The 21,118-nt window shown below is 38.5% G+C and overlaps 2 protein-coding genes across 2 annotated transcripts in view; both read left to right on the top strand.

The window, feature by feature from the left end:
* Positions 1-1,094: 1,094 nt before the first annotated feature.
* On the top strand, positions 1,095-13,826 carry NEK3 (NIMA related kinase 3). Its single transcript, XM_009484464.2, has 15 exons — positions 1,095-1,211; positions 2,052-2,145; positions 2,368-2,465; positions 3,482-3,565; positions 4,227-4,294; positions 4,414-4,500; positions 5,622-5,676; positions 7,601-7,801; positions 8,144-8,213; positions 9,364-9,410; positions 10,349-10,448; positions 10,836-10,982; positions 11,865-11,999; positions 12,657-12,783; positions 13,760-13,826. The coding sequence occupies exons 1-15, from the start codon at positions 1,095-1,097 to the stop codon at positions 13,824-13,826; spliced, it is 1,497 nt and encodes a 498-aa protein (XP_009482739.2).
* A 2,578-nt stretch (positions 13,827-16,404) lies between these two features.
* Positions 16,405-21,118, top strand: part of NEK5 (NIMA related kinase 5) — a 30,559-nt gene continuing 25,845 nt past the window's right edge. Inside the window, exons 1-3 of the mRNA XM_075726177.1 lie at positions 16,405-16,521; positions 19,358-19,454; positions 20,491-20,588. Of these exons, the coding sequence (XP_075582292.1) occupies positions 16,405-16,521; positions 19,358-19,454; positions 20,491-20,588 (312 nt within the window). The remainder of the gene's footprint in view (positions 16,522-19,357; positions 19,455-20,490; positions 20,589-21,118) is intronic.

Raw genomic sequence — 21,118 nt, 5'->3', positions numbered from 1 at the left:
AGAGTTTTCAAGTAAGTTAATCAACGTGTTTATTTTTCAGCCTCGGAGTAAATCGGCATTTTACCCTTTCAGAAACAATTAAGCCCTGAGACTCCTAAAAGCAACTCATCAGCCCATTTAAAACACCGTGTGCGCACAGGTATATACATAAAGTGATGCTTGAGTCGCGGATAACTAACTTAAAACTACCAACATTTTGAAGGAAGCACATAGCCTGTAAATCCAGCGATAGGACGGGTGAGAATGGTTCAAAGCTGTGCCAGGAGAGGTTTAGACTGGACATTAGGAAGCATTTCCTTACTGAGAGGGTGGTCAAGCACTGAAACAGGCTTTCTAGAGAGGTGGTTGATGCCCCAAGCCTGTCTGTGTTTAAGAGGCATTTGGACAATGCCCTTAATAACATGCTTTAACTTTTGGTCAGCCCTGAAGTGGTCAGGCAGTTGGACTAGATGATCATTGTAGATCCCTTCCAACTGAACTATTCTATTCTATTCTATTCTATTCTATTCTATTCTATTCTATTCTATTCTATTCTATTCTATTCTATTCTATTTTATATCTGCCAGTCATTGAGGTCTTTGCCCATGAACACCAGTAACTTTTTCCAGTTTGATCCTGCTTATGCTGTTTTAGGTGAGAATTGTCACTGGAAGCTTGAAGCTTAGGGTTTGTATTATTGTGCCTGTGAGTTTTGTTTAGCATTATGAAAGTACCTGCAGAAGTGCAAATAACAAAAAGAAGATGCTAAGTTGTAGGGCTATAATTTGCATTTTCAAAGAGCTTTAGCATTCAAAATAAAAGAATTGCAGAGACACACTGTATGATACTTTGAGTGGAACTTTCTGAAGGCCTCATCTGCAGCAAAATCATAGTAACAGTGGTTGGAACTGTATTTATGGTAATGCTGAATAGTTGTAGGTACCCACATTTATCCCCTGTTCTCGTTATTTTGTGTTGTTGGGTTTTTTTTCTTCTCCTGCAGCTTATATTAACAACAGATTTTAAAAAATGAATCAAAGTCATGGCAAAGTTTAGAAGATTATCCTGTGAAAAAGAGTGTTTGAAGAGAAGTGTTGGATGTAGGCTTATAAAGCATGGAAGAATACAAAGTGTTGAAAGTACTAGGAGAGGGATCCTTTGGCAGAGCTCTCCTAGTTCATCATAGAATCAGTGGCCAGAAGTATGCAATGAAGGAAATAAGACTACCTATGGTAAGTGTGACACATACATCACCTCACCCACCACTTAAAAAAATGTTTAAAAAAATTGTAATTCTGGATATATTTTTGAAACACTGAACACTTTTGCTGAGAGTTTTGTGTGTTAGACAGTTGCATGGTATTGCTACTATATAACTATGTCTGAGTCTATGTTGTTGATAGTAAGTAAAGTAGCAAAATCTGATCTGTTTCAGAAAGTGTGTGGTTACATTTTGGGAAGTGTAGCACACAGGAACACACTCAGCAGGAAACCCCTGCTCCCCTGATGCCGTTTGTCTGGATTCCTGTTGATTTCACTAGAACGCAGATTTCATCTGCAATACCTAACGAGAAAATCAGCCTCATATTATTGCTGGTAATCAGATACTAAGGTTACCTTCTCTGCACTTAGGTAACCAAAAAATCACAAAATGGGAGACACTGGCTTTATCAAGGCTGAAGCTCAGTTCATACCTGGGCACTTGGCTTTATACCGAGTTCATGCAGTGTAGACTGTCAGCTGTTGCAAAGTCAGCGTGTGCTGCTTTGTAACATAGTTCTGCATTTTTAAAATAGAAAAAGTTATTAACTTAAGTAGGCAAATATCCTCTCAAATTAAAAAAAAAAAAAAACCCAAACAAAACCCCAAAACAAACCCCCCCAAACCCCAAAGTCTTCAGCTGGTAAGAAAACATAGATTAAAAAATGATGGGGTTTTCAAGTTTCTGAATGACTTAAAATAAATGAAGAACAATTCTTTAAAATATTTTCCTTTCGGAAAGTGAGGTGCGTTATGTGTATATATGAAAATCCATTAGTGTGACATTTATATAAGCATATTTACATTTTCAGTCTTCATCTGATGCAGAGAACTCTAGGAAGGAAGCAGTTCTTTTGGCTAAAATGAAACATCCAAATATCGTTGCCTATAAAGAATCATTTGAAGGTAAATACAAAAACTTAAAATATCTTTATTTGTTTAAAGTTGCATACTCCTGAGGGATCAAGATTACTTTTTTGTTTGGTTGTTTGTAATACATGTTATAAACGATACGCATGTTTATTGTAATATATAATACATAGCATGTAGTCAGAGCTTTATAGTAAAAATAATATACTTACCCTGCTAATGAAAATACTAATTATTCTTAAATTATCTAAAATTTAGCTGATGGACATCTGTATATAGTGATGGAATATTGTGATGATGGGGATCTAATGCAAAAGATTAAACACCAAAGAGGAAAGTTGTTCCCTGAAGATACGGTAAGAAAAGTCATTGTTTTGAACCAAGGACCTAGGAGTCCTGTTTCATGTAAACTGAAGCACCCTGCATCACATAAACCAAATTATAGATACATAAACACCTTGAAGTACGTTAAATGAAACAAAGACACTTATAGGTAGAAGCATTATTTCTTTGATAATTTCCAGCAGAACGAGATGAGAATTGGACTGAAAGGAATAAAAAAATAAATTGCTGTCTGTATCTGATGATTGTGCAGGCAGTGTGAAAAACAGAGTCAGGTTTGCATGCATAAATCTATGCAATTAAGTAAGAATTTAACACAAACCTCAGCAAGAATTTCAAACACAGTAAGAGGTACTGCAAATGAAAAGTAAATAAAGCACTCTGGTAAGATAAATGAAACTAGCCAGAGACTAAATGCTTGCACTTTATGTAGCAATTAAATGTTTAAACCATTCAGCAGGCATTAACTCTTTTTATCACAGAGGCTATAAAAATACTTAGAAGAAGGTCCAGACTACTTCCTGCCAGTTAGATTCATCACCTTAGTTAAAATGAAAAGACCAGAATCCTCACCTAATCTAATATTTAGATTGGCCAAGCACCTCCAAGAACTTTATTTTGTACTTTTAAGAATAATATATTTCCTTTTAGAAACAGTATGTTAACTCAGTGTGGGTTTTTTTGCTTTTTAATTTGGTAATTTACTATGAAATTGTAATTGACACACTTATAAAATGACCATCAGGTAAAGTGCCATGTAGTGACTCCCTAGCTTCACTATTGTTATGTATTATTAGGGTTTTCTAGACAAAGGTAGCAAACATTCCTTCTGGCATGTTAAAATATACTTTATTGTAAGGAATTCAGTCTTTCAGGCTGACTGGAGGCCATTATGCTAGAGTTACTTTTAACTCCCAGATATTCCTAACATGCTTTTTTTTCTTTCTTGATTTTTTTTTTTTTAATCTGTTAGTAAATGATTCATTATATACAGCATTAAGCTGTTATAACACTTAGTTGCTCTTTTCAGATCCTTCACTGGTTTGTGCAGATGTGCCTGGGTGTGAAGCATATTCATGATAAACGTGTGTTGCACAGGGATATCAAATCCAAGGTGAACAGAGCAAGTTTTGTTGCCATTAATAAACTCTCTACTGCATGCAAAAGTTCAACTCCCTCTCATAATTTCCTGTTACTGCTACATGCTGTGCTTTTCATTTAGGGTTAAGAATATTAGGTAAATGAAATTGTTGAGTGTATGGGATGATGTAATATTGTGGGCATAAACATCATCTAAGTATAGCTATACCCTTCATATCCACACTGCTGATAGCGCCAATCGCTTGTGAGAGACTGCTCATAATTTAGAACAATAACAGAAGTATAAAACGTGTATGGAGTATGCAGTTTGTAAATATCTTGCCTCTTTTTTTTTTTTTTTACTTGTTTCTAGCAGAGAGATAGAAATTCAGAAGGAAGTGTGACATTAGTAGTTTGAGTACAGCATAAAGATTAAAGCATTTCTAAGCTCTGATTCTTCCTCTGCTACTGATGCTGGGGCTTTAGGCCCATATAACCTTTCCATCTCCCTTTAAACACAACATAGTTCTTAACTTTTTTTTTTTGATAGAAGTATTAGGAGAAGCAAGTAAAAGGAAATATAAAGATAAAATATCAGAAGTGATTGTCACTGTGTTTTCTGTATATACAAACTACGGAAATGTTTCCTAGAAGAATATTTAAGTGTGTAAATCTGTCCTTCTCTTGAAATGCAGAACGTCTTCCTCACTCAAAATGGAAAAGTCAAATTGGGAGATTTTGGATCTGCGCGCCTTCTTGCACAGTATGTGGATATCTCCACTGATCTCAGTGGTATAAAGTATTATTTTACCATTGATAAATAGTACAGATCTCTTAAATAATTAGTTTTCATCTGACATTTCTTCTTTGTCATTTCAATAGTCCAATGTCATATGCTTGCACGTATGTGGGAACTCCTTATTACGTACCTCCAGAAATATGGGAAAGCATGCCATACAACAACAAAAGGTATTCGTATTTTCAGTGGTCACAAATAATGCCTGACTGATGTATGTCTTTTTATTGTTGTCTCAATCTGGCTTTGTGGCTTATCCATATTTGGTTTGGAGAAGATATGGAGCTGAGAAATATTTAGAAAGAAGTAATTACATGTTTTTTAAGATGAAAAGGCCTAAATCCCTCTTTACTTAGGTAACTGAGCACATAATATCTTTTGTCTTAAAAGTTTGAAAACTGGTGTGCAGACCTCTCTCTGCATTTGGGAGAGTAAATACATGCATACAAACATACACACACATATGTATGAATGCATGCACATAAGTATGTATGTGTTTGTGTCTTTCAGCTGGTCTTACCTTTTTTGGCTGATCTTATTTTTTAAGCTTTTCTTGCCAGTCCTGATAATGTAGGGATAATGGCTACAGAACTGATGACTTAAATTTATAGAGCGCAGTTATTCTGGTCCTTATGCAAGAACTTCCAAGAGCATCTTGACAGTATGGTGTTTACAGCTTCCTCCCAGACTCTAAAATACTAAGTCATTTTATATCTCTTCCCCCAGATCTGTTCTGTGACCCTAGTTGTACCTGAACCAAGTAACTCATTTTCAACAGAAGGGAAGAAACCTTGTAGTGCTTAATTTTTTTCTGCTCCTCTTGAAAGAAATACATCAGTTATTTCTTTCTGCAGGTGGCAGTACTCACTTTGGGGGGAAGATGATGGTTTTTTTCTCAGTGGGAGAATTCTCATTGGCAAGGCCAGAATTCCAACTCTCAGAATTAGGATTGTGTGTCTGCCATCTTATGTTAAGGGTCATGGAATACAAAGGCTTTGAAGTGTGGAAGGGTAAATATTGTTGCAGCAAATTGCTTAGGAGACGTTCTGGGAATAAAAAGCCAACTACAGCTGTACAACAGTCATCCTTTTTCACATCAGGGTGGGATAAAATAAGCAAGATCATTTCCACTGAAGAGGTTAAACTCATAATTGTATTGTCTTTTATGGTTCCTTACATTTATTTTTGGTTTTTCAATTCAGTTATGTACACATAATGAATGTAACTTTTTCTAGGCAGGATATTAAATTGTAATTTTTGGCTCAAAACGTCTCATCTTTCTCTATATCTACAGTGATATATGGTCTCTGGGATGTATTCTATATGAGCTGTGCACTCTTAGACATCCAGTAAGTATAGCTTTATTGCTATGAGAAAAGTTTCAGAATTCATTAAAATTAAATTAGCAGTTAGCTGTTGTTTGATGGATTCACAGCCAATTATTTATTTGACTGACGTGTTTGCTGCTGCTTCTGAAAGAGGGAAGTATTGCTCCACCCTTCCCACCCCTCCTCCACTATATGCCTTCTGTTTTTTCAACAGCTCTTGGACCTATTGGACCCTTCTGTGAAACACTCAATTTTCTAAATGGTTAGAAAAAAATTTTTTTTTTTTTCCTTCTTGGTTCATTTTCCTCAGTATCAGTGAGGTGATCTGGGGCTTATTAAAGAGTCCAGCAAGTGCCAGTCTGGTTCCAGGTATCTGTAGGGATGTTGAAATGAGCATTGTGTTTTACAGGATCAAGATGATCACTAAAGATGGAGGCAAGGACACTCAAAATCTTTGCTAAAGAGCATATATTGTATGCAAGTATAGTAAAATATAGTAAGTGATAAGCAGTTTTGTACCTCGTGTCAGTGATACACCTGTTTGCTTATTCTTCAAATCAAAGTCCGAGCACTGTCCTATTGGGACAGTGGGAACCTTGATGGATGGTTCTGTCCTCTGTTATTTCTGGGACATGTCTTTTACAGTGTTGATGTTATGCTTCCTATGTGTTAACTTCCTCTGGCTTCTATATACAGGCACATGGCTAACACAAGAGCCCTTATCAGGATATGCTTGTTTTGCAAGAAAACGAGATCATCCTAATTTAAGGGCATTTTGTCTTAGTTTTTTATAAGCAGCCATTTAATTTCATTGTGCTAATGCAGCTGCAACTCCTAGCAGTACAGGAGTTTAGAAGTCTATACTGCACGTGACTGAGTGATAAAGAAGTCTGTGCACAGGCGTGTGTTAGCCTAAGTAGGTCTGTGGCAAGGCTTTGTCAGTGTCACAGCTATTCAGGCAGTACTCAGAGCTGGCATGCCAAGGAGTGGAGCATTCTTCCCTTTTTAGTGGCAGTGAAGTGTTATGTATCTGTTTTTATGTGATGGTCACACATGTTCTTGCATAATCTATCAGAGGTGATGTAAAAGGATGCTGCACGCCGCAGATGCTTGGCACTCTGCAGCCAAGCCAGTGGTGTGTACCCAAAGAAAGCTGGTTTTGCATGGAGATAGAAGTGCTCAGCCATTTTAGCTCAGGCTGTTTCCATCTGTGGATTATGGCTGTTCCTGCTGACGCTGCAGTCTCCGATGACTTGGACTTGGAAGCAGTAAATCCTGACTGAAGATTGGTTAACAGTTAGTTGAGAAAAGTAACAACTTCAGCCATTTCATGTAGATTTGCAAGAGGATATTTGTGCCTTGAGAGGCTACTTTTGATGATTACTCTTTGGAGTTTTTTTTAAATCAAAGTCTGCATCTTTCCTGGCTTACAGTTTTACTCTTGCAGTTTGATTCTGATCTCAAGTATATGAAGTAAAGGACACTAAGATGATCCAAATTTTCTCAATGCTATGTTCCTACAAAAATAAAATTTGAACAATCCTAAATTTATAGGAGTAACTCCCACTTGGTTTCCAGTTGTACAGGTTATTGTTTGCAATACCCATTATGATCTGTTTTTAGTCAAACTTTGTATGCAAACTGTGATGTTTTCATTCTCAGCAAATTATATTTCTGTCATTGTTAACATAATTAAATGCCTATGTAATAGCCCCACAAAATGTAAAGGAAAGTTACTGGTGTGCCCACTTGGGGTCATTATTCCACACCTCTGAATTAGAGCCCTGAAACTGTCAAACTGGGAGCTGAATCAGTATGGTAATAGGGAGCATACATAATACATACCATGCATTTGTATGTAATAAATGTTAAAGTTGCTTTTAAATTATGTCAGCTTCTTTATGTTCAAACTCTGTGCTCTAACATTCATTTATTTTTAATGCAGTTTCAAGCCAATAGCTGGAAACATCTCATCCTTAAGATATGCAAAGGGTCCTACAATCCACTACCATCTCACTATTCCTATGAACTCCATTACTTAATAAAACAGATGTTTAAGAGAAATCCCCAGAATCGTCCATCAGCCAGTACTATTCTTGCAAGAGGCTGCTTAACCAAGCTTATAAAAAATCATTTGCCTTCTGAGGTATGGTATATTCTTTGTCTCCAGATTTAAACAATAGTATCTACACTTTAGATAATAAATCAGTTTCTTTTGTAGTTTGTCAGTGTATAACAATATGAAATGTACTGTTGTGTAAGTCCTACTCTAAAAGCTATAAATACAGTTGTAGACTTCTGAGAAAACTGAGGTTTTAGAAGGGTTTGTTTTGAAAATAAAAGTTGAATATTGACATGATGCTGCTAAAATTAGATACTGTTAGCTGTAACAGTGCTTTTGTATAGTAAGTCTGTTTTTAACAAATATACAACAATTTGTGAAAGTTTAAAATGGTACAGTACTTGCATCTCTTCATACACATTCCAGATGACAAATGAGTTTGAGCAGGTGTTAAAGGAAACCAAGAAACATGAAGGGAATGCAGCAAGACCAAAGGGTAAGTCAGCAATGTTTTTCTTGATGTAAGGAATGACAAAATGACTAGGAATTGTGAGATCTTAAATATAGCTATAAAACATTAGTATTATATGTTCAAATCTACTTTTAATTATTTCAAAATCTAATATTATTGAACTTGTATGGAAAAATTCTTGAAGGGTTGTTGTGGTTTAACCCCAGTCGGCAACAAAGCACCACACAGCTGCTCGCTCACCCTCCCCCCCTCAGTGGGATGGGGGAGAGAATTGGAAAAAACAAGTAAACCCCGTGGGTTGACATAAAGGCAGTTTAATAGCACAGCAGAGGAAGAGAAAGTAATAATAATAATGATAAAAGAATATAAAAAGCAAGTGAGGCATAATGCAATTACTCACCACCCACCGACCGATGCCCAGCCAGTCCCTGAGCAGTGACTGCTGCCCCCCGGCCAGGTCCCCCCAGTTTCTATAATGAGCATGACATCATATGGTATGGGATACCCCTTTGGCCAGTTGGGATCAGCTGTCCTGGCTGTGCCCCCTCCCAGCTTCTTCTGCACCTGGCAGAGCATGGGAAGCTGAAAAGTCCTTGACTAGTATAAACACTACTTAGCAACAACTAAAACATCATTGTGTTATCAGCATTATTTGTATGCTAAATGCAAAACACAGCACTATGTCACTACTAGGAAGAAAATTAACTTTATCCCTGCTGAAACCAGGACAAGGGCGTAAATTGTATTCCAGCATGAGAAGTACAGTGCAGAACTGCAATACATACGTTGTAGGTCTTAAGACTTGTGCTAGAATTAAACCTTTCAATTTTAAAATAAGCAAAACTTTTAGCTGTTGCATATATTTTAAATATGATGGTGCTTTCTTTCCCAGAATATGGTAAGGCAAGTTATTTTCATTATTTAATTTTTAGAGACAATGTTGGATTTTTAGTTCTGCATAAATTTGGCTACACCAAAATTTGTACGCATTTGGAACTGAATAGTAGAGGGACTCCCTGTTGAGAATAAGCTACGTTGAAAGAAGTGTGAAGAAGCTTTCACATAATTTTCATTCCTTGGTTCAGTGGCTTTGCTGTCATACCTCTGGAACACCACTTTACCGCAAATGTTTGCTAAAGGTACTAACTCTTGAACCTGTTCCTTAATGTATCAGGTAATGTCATGGCTGGTGGAAGCTCAAATAATAAGAAAAATAATAGGGTAAGTATTAAAATATAAATATAATATTTGTATCTCATTAATTTAGAATGTTCTGTATTATAGAAAAGTTCATATGGAAAATTATTAGTATGCTAAACCATAGACCAGCCTACTAGATCAGCTGTCATCTGTGTTCAAATTGCAGTTTTCCTGTGCATTTCCCACCACTGTAACATTTTGATGCTTCCCACATTTAGTTTAGTTCCAAAGTGGATTTCCTCATAGCCCTGTCAAAACAAACAAACAAACAAAAAACCCCAAACAAACCCAAAACCAAAAAACCCTCTCCTGTTTTTTCTAAGTTTTGGAGTACTGCAAAAATTCATGCATTTTCTTTGCTTTAGGGACACATTTTGAACAGGCTGCTGTGGAAACAGTCTAGTCTGGACATAATTCTCACTAGTTTTTAGGGCCCATGTTGAGGTTTCAGGTGAGGAGAATTAAGTCACAGGTGGCCAAGAAGTCCCTTATGGGTACATTATAGCACAGCCTGTCTCAGCCATATTGAGTATATTTTTTAAAACATGCTGCCAGTAGGGCTTTTTTTTTTTTTTTTTCTTTTAATAGACCTGCCAATCTGAGAAGCTTAATATTTGGGTGATCTTGTTTTCTCTGGGAATATGACTAATTTATCTTTATATTGGTACTGTTCTTAAATGTAAAAAAATAAAAGCACAAATTGGATCGAGTAACTACATATGTGCTTAGCTTCAAAAACTGAGATTGTCTGTCAAAAAAGGGCATGGAGTGTGAAATGCAGTGCAATAATCAATACAGTGCAATTGCAGCTGGTTTCATGGTGTCAGTGGTTTAGTTTTCAGATCTTTAGGCCAGCCATTTAATAGCAAAACTAAAATAATTAATGCCATGTTAATATTACTCCTTTGTTTTTCTCAGCAGCAAGGATAATGATTAATACAGTCTTTATTCTTTTAAAGCAAAGTAAAGATGAAAGCAAGCATAGCCCCTTTGAAAGGAAAAATATTACTAACGATTTGAGTGAAAGCACAAAGGAAGAAAGGAAATCTGATGAAGAGGGTAAGTTTTATAGTTTTAAGGCTGATGCATTTCCTTCTATGTAGTGATATCTAAATGTCAATGATCCAGCCATTTAAACAGGCAGAGCATACAAGTCTGCACCTACAGAAAACCATGCCTGTTACTTCTGCAATTATATTGATTCTTACTGCTCATCTGAGATTTAAAGAAAAAAAAAAAAGTCTTGGCTGAAGTGTTAAAAAATAACTGTTTGAAAACATTTGGTATAGAGTAAATATATGGGGAACTCTTACCAAGTTCAGACTTGTACCCACAGAATCAAACCTCACTGTTAGTGAAGTGCTGTATGCTTAGAACTAGTTTGCATGGACAAAGAATCAAGTCAGATGCTGGTTATCATCCTTTTTTTTTTTGTTGCAATTACAGTAGAAGCTTCTGATGCCCTCCCAGGAGTTACTGATTTGTCACATCCCCACAGGAGGCAATGGGAAAAGAGGATATCCAATACTGTAGTGGATGTCCTGGAAAATGCATCCTTGCTTTCTTCCAGTTTTACATCTGAAGAGGCTAAAAGTAAGATTTAATTAAATGTGGTTTTAATTCAAGTAATATCAGTAGTTCTTTACAGATTTTGAAAGCCAAAACTTTACAGGGCCTATTTAAAATGATGTAAAAATAATTTTAAAATATTTTGAGGAATTCATTTGATGCAGAATGCAGCTGCCTGTCTTTCAAGTACAGCATACTATTGGGAGCATATAACATCCGTACCTCTACTTCTGTTGTCATTTAACATACAGATAATGCCAATGACAAGAACTATTAATGACGTACTTCAGATGTGAGGCAGAGAGTCTTCCACATCAACAACTTTTAGTTAGAACACTTAATGTGGGGTTTCTTCTGAAAAATATTTCCATTTTAAAATACTCCACACTGTATGCAATTGTTATAATTATTTCATGTGATTATGGATATGTATTCTAAGTAAATGTGAATTGGTGCTCTTGAAATAAATAATCAAGATATGAGTAGTCAGAAAATTCCCATGGTAAGAACGTTATACAATAATTATATGCAGGGCAAAGGAACAGAACAGAAGAATGCATGTGTTTAGGTGTTCTGCTATTAAAAGGCATAGAAATGGCCACAGGCTCTGTTTTGTGAGATTTACAGAGCCACCAAATAAGCTTGGAGAGACTCTGACTCCTCACACCCCTCAGCCAGTTTCTGCTGGCTCCCTGCTAGCGGAAGGCTCCACTGTGGCCTTCTGTAATTTTCTTTCTTCTTAATGCTGATAGTGTCAACCTCAGCCTGTTGAGAGGTCAGCAGTGCTACAGATGGAAACATCTATACTCTCTTCTTCCTGTATTTCTCTCTTGAATGTGATCTTTCTAATCCACACTGCTAATGCAATTTTGTCTAAGTAGTATTTATCAATGATTTTATACCTAGGTGGCTGTGTTATAAACTACAGTGAAAATAAACCACGTAAGCAGTGGAACAAGGAAACTCCTCAGACCCTGATGAACATTCTCAGTAATGCAGATGTCAGCTTAGCATTTAAAACGTACACAATTTATAAACGAGGTAAATCCCCGGTTTGCAGGCAAATGTTTTTGCAAACAGGTTTTTTAATAAAGATTTTTTTTTCCTAACATACATAGCCCCTGTGTATAGAGCTTGTGCACTTGAGTTCATGAGACAACAGGCTGTTTTGTTTCTTTTTAAAGTTTACCAAATGAAATGTGGGATCACAAAAATCCAAGCCGAGAATTCATGAGTGATTGTACATCTCCACTCTCTTTATGAAGAACTTTCACTTGCAGCTCAACAGCTGAACGAGGTTGTGACATAAATGCAGAGACTGCAGAGCCATGCAGTCTCCATCCTGCTAGGCAGCCTGGTGCATGCCTTAGGGAGGTGCAATAAATAAGCTGTAGCCCCATTGGGTAAATCCACCTTCACTAAGTCAGTAGTGCCCTATTTAGAAGATGCAATGGTAAGGTGGCAGGGCAAAATGTAGCTGTAGTCTATAGATGTGCACAGCCACAGTCATAAATACTTGTTCTGCACTTCAGTTGCGTTAGTAGTTTATCTCCCCACTTAAAATAGGTAACAGGTTGTACTGGAGTCTGCTAAGAACTGGGGACAAATTAGAAACGCTATATCGTATCTATATTCTTAATAATTTTATTTTTAAAATTAAAGGATTTTGGTGACATTTTCATTTTTATACTTTCAAAGCTTCTGAAAATGTATTTAGAGGTCCACTTGCTGACGAAACTGAAGCATCTGATGAAGTAGATGGTGAACATGAGGTTGTTGTCATAGATTCTGAGAGACTGGAGCCTAGATCTGATGAAGATGACACGTACGTCCAAATTACATCCTTGTATTTCTGTTTTCTTTGGTTCCTTAAAGTGATTTTTCCAAAAAGACATTCCCCTGAAAAAAACCAGTATTTTTCTCAGCATCTAAATCCATCCCTCTCTTACATAATGATACTAAAATTTAGTAACATTTGATATCTTATTTGATATCTGATATCTGATTCGATATCAGGTTTTCTTTGCTATAAATGTAGTTACTGATGGTGTTGAGATTAAACAGGTTGCTTGTTATCAGCAGATTGTTTTTGCTGATGACTTTGCAAAAATGAAAGCATGAGATGAAATTAGATCTACAGTAAAGTGCAAAACCTTCTTGCATGAAACATCTTTGTAGTCCAACTCTGAAATCAGATAACCAGTGGCAAATCCACTTGCCTAGTGGTATGTTTGCTCTATTTGTGTATTATTCTTCCTACTCTTTCATGCATAGTGCAATAAAATCACTTTGGTACCAACTTATTGAGACATATTTGTAGAAACTTTTTAACTTCGGTGTTCTGTTTATGTTAGTGACCCACTTCTGTTTTTGAAAGAGCAGAGTGTGCATCAACACATTCTGAACACAAATAGCATATTTTACAGATGTATGTACGTTTTGGGGGTTTTCTTGGAATCTCAGAATCTCAGTTTATGTCATTGCTTATTTTTGTGGCACGTGGAGATGAAGTATTTAGGCATGTATTACTGCAGTTCAACTGTAAGCTGTTAATATCAACACATTTGCAGTCTCTTAGTATATGCATTTGGTTTTGCTTTTGATAAAACTTATTTGGGTAAATTCAAAAGAGACACCCTATTTGTTCCTTAATCACAATGGTGCAGGAAATAAGTCATGTTGATATTTTTAACAGAATTTCTACTAGTTGTAGGGTAATTTTAGGGGGGGGAAAAGCACCAGCAAAGATTTATGAAGTTGCATTTTGCTTTGCAAAATAACATTTTGAAATCTATTTTTAGGGACTTTGAGGAAGATGACCCAGACTGGGTGTCGGAACTGAAAATGGTATTGCAACACAGCGACTGAAAACTTGAATTTACCTATAATAACTGAAGTTAGGCTTACCAATATTTATAATCCAAATCATTGTTGTTAATAGTTGTAGTTATTAATAAAATTATTTTAGTCAAAAAATTCTGAGTGTGCGTGTTTGCTGTATCACAAAACTGAGGATAAAAAATGCGTAACAAACTGCTTTAGCTAGAACACTTGCAAATGACTAAACAAGCCTAAATACTAAATGTATTTGGAGTTGGTAATAGCTTTGGAGAAATGTTCAGTCAAAAGCATGGGTGCTAATAGCATTGCTCAAATTGCCCCCTTGTCATATTTCAGAGATGGTGTAATGCTACGAGAGCGTGTAAAGCTTTTCTTTCTGGCTACATACTGAAATATTACATAGCAGGAATAACTGATCTGGTCTGAAGGGTGTATTATGGAAACCATCTAGCTATGTTAAATATTTGAGGCTTTAGTTCATGCAATTATTAATCCTCTCAAAACTCCTGAGGCTGAGCTTTTGCCTTAATTACTTCCATGAAAAGGTTTTTATATATGCCATTGCATGTGTGGAAGGAAGCTAATTTCTTCATAAATAAGGACGAATTTTCTGATTTTGGTAAGGAGAGACTCTTCTGCTGCAGAAAGCGTTACGGGCAATGTCACGTTTGGCCTCTGTGCTGCCTACTGGGTACTAAATGGTCATTTTACAGAAGCATGGCCAGGAAGAGCAGAAATACTCTCAGAGCAGACTTCACCTGGGGAAGCTGTTCCGGACTGTGCCCATGTAATAAATACTATTAGAGAATAATAGATATGAAAATCTTTAGGAAATCTGTAGATTTGGTATGGAGCCGTTTCATACCACACCTCCTGATTTGCATGTAGGCTGGTACTGGAAGCTCTGCCAAGGATTCAAGAACGTGGCACCGTGTTCTAACCAGCCGAGCTAACCCGGCTGGTCAACCTGAGGCAGTCGAGGTTTTCTTTTGGGCCACCCTACTCCTGTTACTGCCCACCCAAAGCAAAAGACGCTCGTCGTGGGAGGAAGGCGCCGTTTCCGTGAGGGAAAGCAGGCTCCTGCTGCTCCCCCGCGGGCCCTCGCCGTCCCCTTCAAACGCCACACCCCGCCGGGGGGCAAGGAGCCCGGGGAGGGCTCCTCCTCCTGGCCGCGGGGCTCCGAAGGCGGCCGGGCGCAGGCAGGTATCGCGTCCCCCGGCCGGGCCGGGCCGGGCCGGGTCTAGGCCGAGCCGGGCTGGGCCGGGCCGCAGGGGAGGGAGGCCCCGGCTAGGGCTGCCCGCCCGCCGCGCCCCGTCGCCCTGGCGACGGCACGACAGCCGGGGCGGGAAGGGCGGCGGGGAGCGACCCCGCAGCGCGGCGGGCACAGCCGCACCCCCGCCGGCCTCCCCTCCCCTCCCCGCGCCGCCTGCCCCCAGCCCCGAGCGGCGGGCTGTGAACCGGCCCACCCGTGGCTCCCTGCAGGCCCTGCGGCCAGGCAGGCGCTGGCCGCCTCCACCCACGCCCCCGGCGGGTGGTAGCGGTCGAGGCCGCCACTCTGCCCGAGGTCTGGCCCTGCTGCCCTCCCCTCCCCAGCGCCCCGCTTCCACTAAGGTGCCCGCAGAGGCAAGGCCCTGGGCGGGGAGAGGCCTGGGGGTACCGCAGGCCGAGGGCAGCCTGGTGGGTGAGGGGGCCAGGTCCATCGTCACACCGGTGTGGGAGGCCCAGCTGACCCGAGTGGGTGCTTCTCGCCAGTGACTACGAAGAGGAGCTGGCTTTGACCCAAATACCTAAATTTTAAATGCCTGAAGGTCACTCTGCCTGCGCTGTCGAAGTGGTCCTCGGAAACTGCCTGTCGTGGAGCCCGCGCGGGCTCCCAAGGCAGCCTGTCACAGAGCTTGGCTGGCCTCTTGGCAGGGAAAGCCTCGCATCTTAGCGAGGCTCCCTTGCTAAAACTCAAGCCAGCTAATAAGAACAGTTTCATAGTGTTTGCTCATATTTAGCTATGTGAGTTTGCGTATGGATAGGTTGCAAGTACCCAGGGACGTTACCGTTCCTGCCAGAGGTTTCCAGACGACTGCTAATGCCCGACTGTACTTGGATGTGGTCTCCTGCAAAATGCAGTGGCTTTTCTTTCTGCTGACAACATTAGATCACATTAGTTTAAACTAAATCAAGATGAAATAGATTATAATTTTATTTTTTTTTCCATTAAAAGAACAAGCCTGCAGTATTGTTAACTTCAGCAAATAATGACTCAGACTTTCCAAAATCATATTATGATCTTACATAGTACTTTCTACTGCCTTCTCATGTTTTAACTTTAGGATGTACCACGACTAAGCTTCCAGCTTTTCTTTATGAGACACTCATAAACTTGTTGCTTATTGAAAGTTCAGATCCACAATGATTTGCAGACTTCCAGGAGATGACATTTTTAGGAAGAATCATCAGCAGTAATAAAAATGCGATAAAATGTAATAAAAATGACAGCCTTAAAAGGTAGTGTCTATTTCAGTAGTACAAACTCAGATGCTATAGCACTGACTACGTGCAATACTAATTTGGGGACTTTTTATTATAGACACTGCTTTAAGACGAAGACATCATGGATAAATATGAAATCATTAAAAAAATTGGAGAAGGATCTTTTGGCAAAATATTCTTGGCAAAAGGAAAAGTGGATAATGAGCAGTGTGTTATCAAAGAGATCAACTTAACTAAGGTAAAACAACAAAACCTGGATGATAATGGTAGTTATTTACCTGATTGTGCTAATTGCATTTAGCTAGGGTATGAACTTGGGTTATGCCTTATCCTCTTTGTAGTTCTCTCTCAATTACACGTAGTTAAACTTTCCAAAGACTGTACTCTTTGCTAATTTAGTGATTTTACAAGCACAGATGAAATGCCTATTTTGATAATAACAGTGTTTACTTTTTACTGCATTTTTGTTCTCTTCAAGACTTCTCTCTACCTACGATGCATGACACTACCTAATTCAACTTTTATAATAGATGATTCAGCTACAACGAAACTATTGCCACTGAAATAACAAATCACAATTTTGTGATGCATTTCTCTAAACTTTTTTCATTTCCTTCTTTTTTTCACATCCATATTTTCAGAAACAAGTAATTCACAATGGAGTCTTTTGAATTCTCATTTATGTTTATGGCAGTTTGATTCATCTCATCTAATTTTAAATTTCCATTCTGTAGCTGTCAGCATCTCAGCTGCTTGGCTTAGACTCCCTTTCTAGGAGAGTAAGAGAAATACATATTTTTAGAAAGCATTTGATTGTGTGTTTTAGACTTCTGTTTTAGAATGAGCTGAATCAGGCCATAGAAGTGCTTTCTTTCTGTTGACTGCAGAAGCAGGTTAGGGTGACTGGCTCAGGTGTCAGAGGAATACCACTCCTATATGCAGATGACACCAAGCTGGGTGGGAGTGTCAATCTGCTGGAGGGTAGGATGGCCCTGCAGAGGGACCTGGACAGGCTGGACTGATGGGCCGAGGCCAACTGGATGAGGTTCAACAAGGCCAAGAGCCGGGTCCTGCACTTCGGGCACAACAACCCCATGCAACGCTACAGGCTTGGGGAAGAGTGGCTGGAAAGCTGCCTGGCCGAAAAGGACCTGGGGGTGCTGGTTGACAGCCGGCTGAACATGAGCCAGCAGTGTGCCCAGGCGGCCAAGGCGGGCAACAGCATCCTGGCTTGTATCAGGAATAGTGTGGCCAGCAGGAGCAGGGAGGTGACTGTCCCCCTGTACTCGGCGCTGGTGAGGCCGCACCTGGAATACTGTGTCCAGTTTTGGGCCCCTCACTACAAGAAAGACATTGAGGTGCTGGAGCGTGTCCAGAGAAGGGCAACGAAGCTGGTGAAAGGTCTGGAGCACAGGCCTTATGAGGAGCGGCTGAGGGAACTGGGGCTGTTTAGCCTGGAGAAGAGGAGGCTGAGGGGAGACCTTATCGCTCTCTACAACTACCTGAAAGGAGGTTGTAGTGAGGTGGGTGTTGGTCTCTTCTCCCAAGTAGTTAGCGATAGGACGAGAGGAAATGGGCTCAAGCTGTACCAGGGGAGGTTTAGATTGGATATTAGGAAAAATTTCTTTAGTGAAAGGGTGGTCAAGCATTGGAACAGGCTGCCCAGAGAGGTGGTGGAGTCACCATCCCTGGAAGTGTTCAAAAAACGGGTAGATGTGGCACTTTGGGACATGGTTTAGTGGGCATGGTGGTGTTGGGTTGATGGTTGGACTGATGATCTTAGAGGTCCTTTCCAATCTTAATGATTCCTAGTTTTTACTTTCATTATAAATAATCAGCCACCGAGCCAGGAAACATGAAATTGCTACTCTACCCTTAATTGGTTTAGTGATGGACTTGGTAATGTTAGGCTAATGGTTGGACTGGATGATCTTAAAGGTCTTTTCCAACCTAAACAATTCTATGATTCTATGATTCTATATCTAGTTCCCAAAAGACAGGCAATTAAACTCTCTGGGATTTCAGTACAGGGGGTTTCAACAGTCAGTTTCAATGAGTACCTACATGCTTTTGAGAGGTCTTTTGCTATTCAGGGCCACACTAGTGAATTTCTAATATATTAGAGAATTACAATAGAAGAATGAATTTTTATACATCAGTTCTAGAAAGAGCTGTATAACTTCCAGATCCAAACCCAGAAAAATTGATACTCTAGTAGTAAGAAAAAAAAGTTTCTCTCTATGTTCATGACCAGTAAAAAACATGCATTGCTAATCTTAGATTTTGATGTACGCAAAATAGAAAAATGGAAATTAATAATACATTATTGTGGATCCCACTCATTCAAAAATCAGGAGCTGGATACAGAAAATTACTGCTTTGAAGTCATAAGAATTTTTTTTTGATGTGGTAGAGTGTGTTTCATTCACTTTATGATTTTTGAATCTTTGAGGGTTACATTTCAAAATTATTTCTTAAGAATGAGGGTAAGAAACCTTTTATAAATACAAGAGGACATTTTCATGGATGGATATGCAGAGACATGAATTCTTAAGAAGTAAAATGATGATGAAAATGTGATCACAATGAACCAAATAGAAGTTTCCCATTTAATGTAACAGGGCAAAGAGTTTCCCCAAAATGTTGCAAGAACTCATAACACCAGTAAAACAAAGGACTTCTTACATTATTCTTTCGAGATCACCCATATTAAGAATACAGAATCATCTAGACCCTTATTCTTCAGATACTTAAGGGAAGTATAACTTTAGAGTTTAACTGTATTCATCAGCTAGCTTAGCAATAGCATTTGTGTAAACACTTTAAATGTATATATTTGCCTGTTTGTAAAATGTCATAATTTGGTTTGACTTCAGTAACGTTCCAATATATTTCCAAGCATGCACTGCAAATTGATATTTTACATTATATATACATCATATTTTATAACATTTCTGCATCACCTTGGTACACAGTCTTTTTGTATTTGTGGGAATGGTTTGATAACAATGTAACTATTTTTTAAAAGAGTTAAATATATCATTGCTAGCATATAGTTTCTTAATTCTTTGTAGATGCCTGTGAAAGAAAAAGAAGCCTCTCAGAAAGAAGTCATTCTTCTGGCCAAGATGAAGCATGCAAATATCGTAACCTTCTATGCTTCTTTGCAAGGTTTACTTTTAACATTTTTGTTTTATTTGTGATTATAGGAGTGGACGGCAGCAAAACCTAGCTTGCTAATATTGCCCAACCTTAAGCATGTCCCCAACTCCTTACTTACCAGTGGGGACAGTACCAGCTGCTAAAAATGAACATGAGGTATCAAATTCAGTTATCAGTTGCCCTCTTTGTGTGTGTGTAGGAGACCTAAGGTATTGTGGCATGAATGCTAGTTCCTGGGGTGTCTGCATTGCTTACGTTGAACTCTAGTTTTGATTTTCAGTAGGAGTCCAGGGTTTAATGAGAGTTTTCTAGGAGTTTCAATAGGAGAATAGAGCTTTTGAGTATAGCAAGAAATAGGTCCTGTTGGCCTTTTGTCTTGAGCCATATTTTGAGGTATCACTCAAGGATACAGGATTCTTCAGGACCGAAAGAGATAGAAGGAAGTCTGTTCTCCATAAAAGCTAATTCCCTATATTTATTTTTCCTGCTAACATCTGTCATAAGCAATGCCTTATGTAATGAATGCTATAGTTACAGCCTGTGTTCAAATTGTTTTCTGTGATCAGGACTGTAAATGTTTTAAGGGACATGTAAATCTGGTAGTCTTCTGGACCCCAGAGAGGTAAGAATAGGGTGAGTTTCTGTATTAAGTAGCCCTGCTGTTTATTTCTACTGTTTGGACACTGTCTACTTTTCACCTTTTCCCTAAGCCTAACTGTATACTTAGTTATTATTGGGGAACAATCCCAACTGTGAAGCATTCTGCTAAGCATTGCCTGTAAGAACATCAGTCTTTCTATCAGTGTGGCCTCTTGAGGGTTTTCTCATGTATTTAATATTTTGGTTAATCTTCATTTAAATATATTTTCACGTCTTAGTTTTGCATCAGGTTTCACTGGAAGTATCCATTTTTTCTCAGTTACTCTTTGAAATGGAGGAGTAGGGAGAGGGTTAACTACCATTTGAAAGAAGGACCATATAAAATAAAAATATTTTATTGCTGTATTAACGAGTAATAAAGGAAAAATTATACTTTTCCTTTCAGAAGAGAACAAGCTATATATTGTGATGGAATATTGTGATGGTGGAGATTTAATGAAGCGGATAAATATGCAGCATGGAGTGCTGTTTGACGAGGACCAGGTGAAAGAAGTTATCTTTAGAGGGAAGGACATATTATATAAAACACATGGTTTGAATTATCTGGTACTAGCTACTGTTTCTTTTCTGGCCTGTCTGAATAATTGAACGTTTTAAAGAAACTTGGGTAATTTTAATGTGAGTTTAGAGTTTGCTTTTTACACTACTTTAAGATCTTAAACTAATTCATTAGCAGTATTTTGATGACATTTTTATCCCTGCCCCCCGCCCTTGCTCCTTCCATTGTGGATGCACTTTTTCTTTGTATTAGTAGTATACCTACTAAGCCCTAAAGACTTCCTTTTAAACGGTGTTTTAGAATTATGGGGGGATATATTATATACAAACTCTTCATTTGTTTATGCTATTTGCATCATGGCATATCCTGCTTTATACTGAAGTCAATGGTAAATCTCTCATTCATTTCATTTGGGTCAAGAATTCTCTGATGCCATTTCAATTGTTAAACCAGCACAGAGAAACAAGCCCAGACATCTGGCTGCTTTTGGACCATGTTCACATCTATTTTATTT

The sequence above is a fragment of the Pelecanus crispus genome, chromosome 1, assembly GCF_030463565.1.
Source record: "Pelecanus crispus isolate bPelCri1 chromosome 1, bPelCri1.pri, whole genome shotgun sequence".
NCBI lineage: Eukaryota > Metazoa > Chordata > Aves > Pelecaniformes > Pelecanidae > Pelecanus > Pelecanus crispus.
This window is presented reverse-complemented; position numbering and strand designations above follow the sequence as displayed.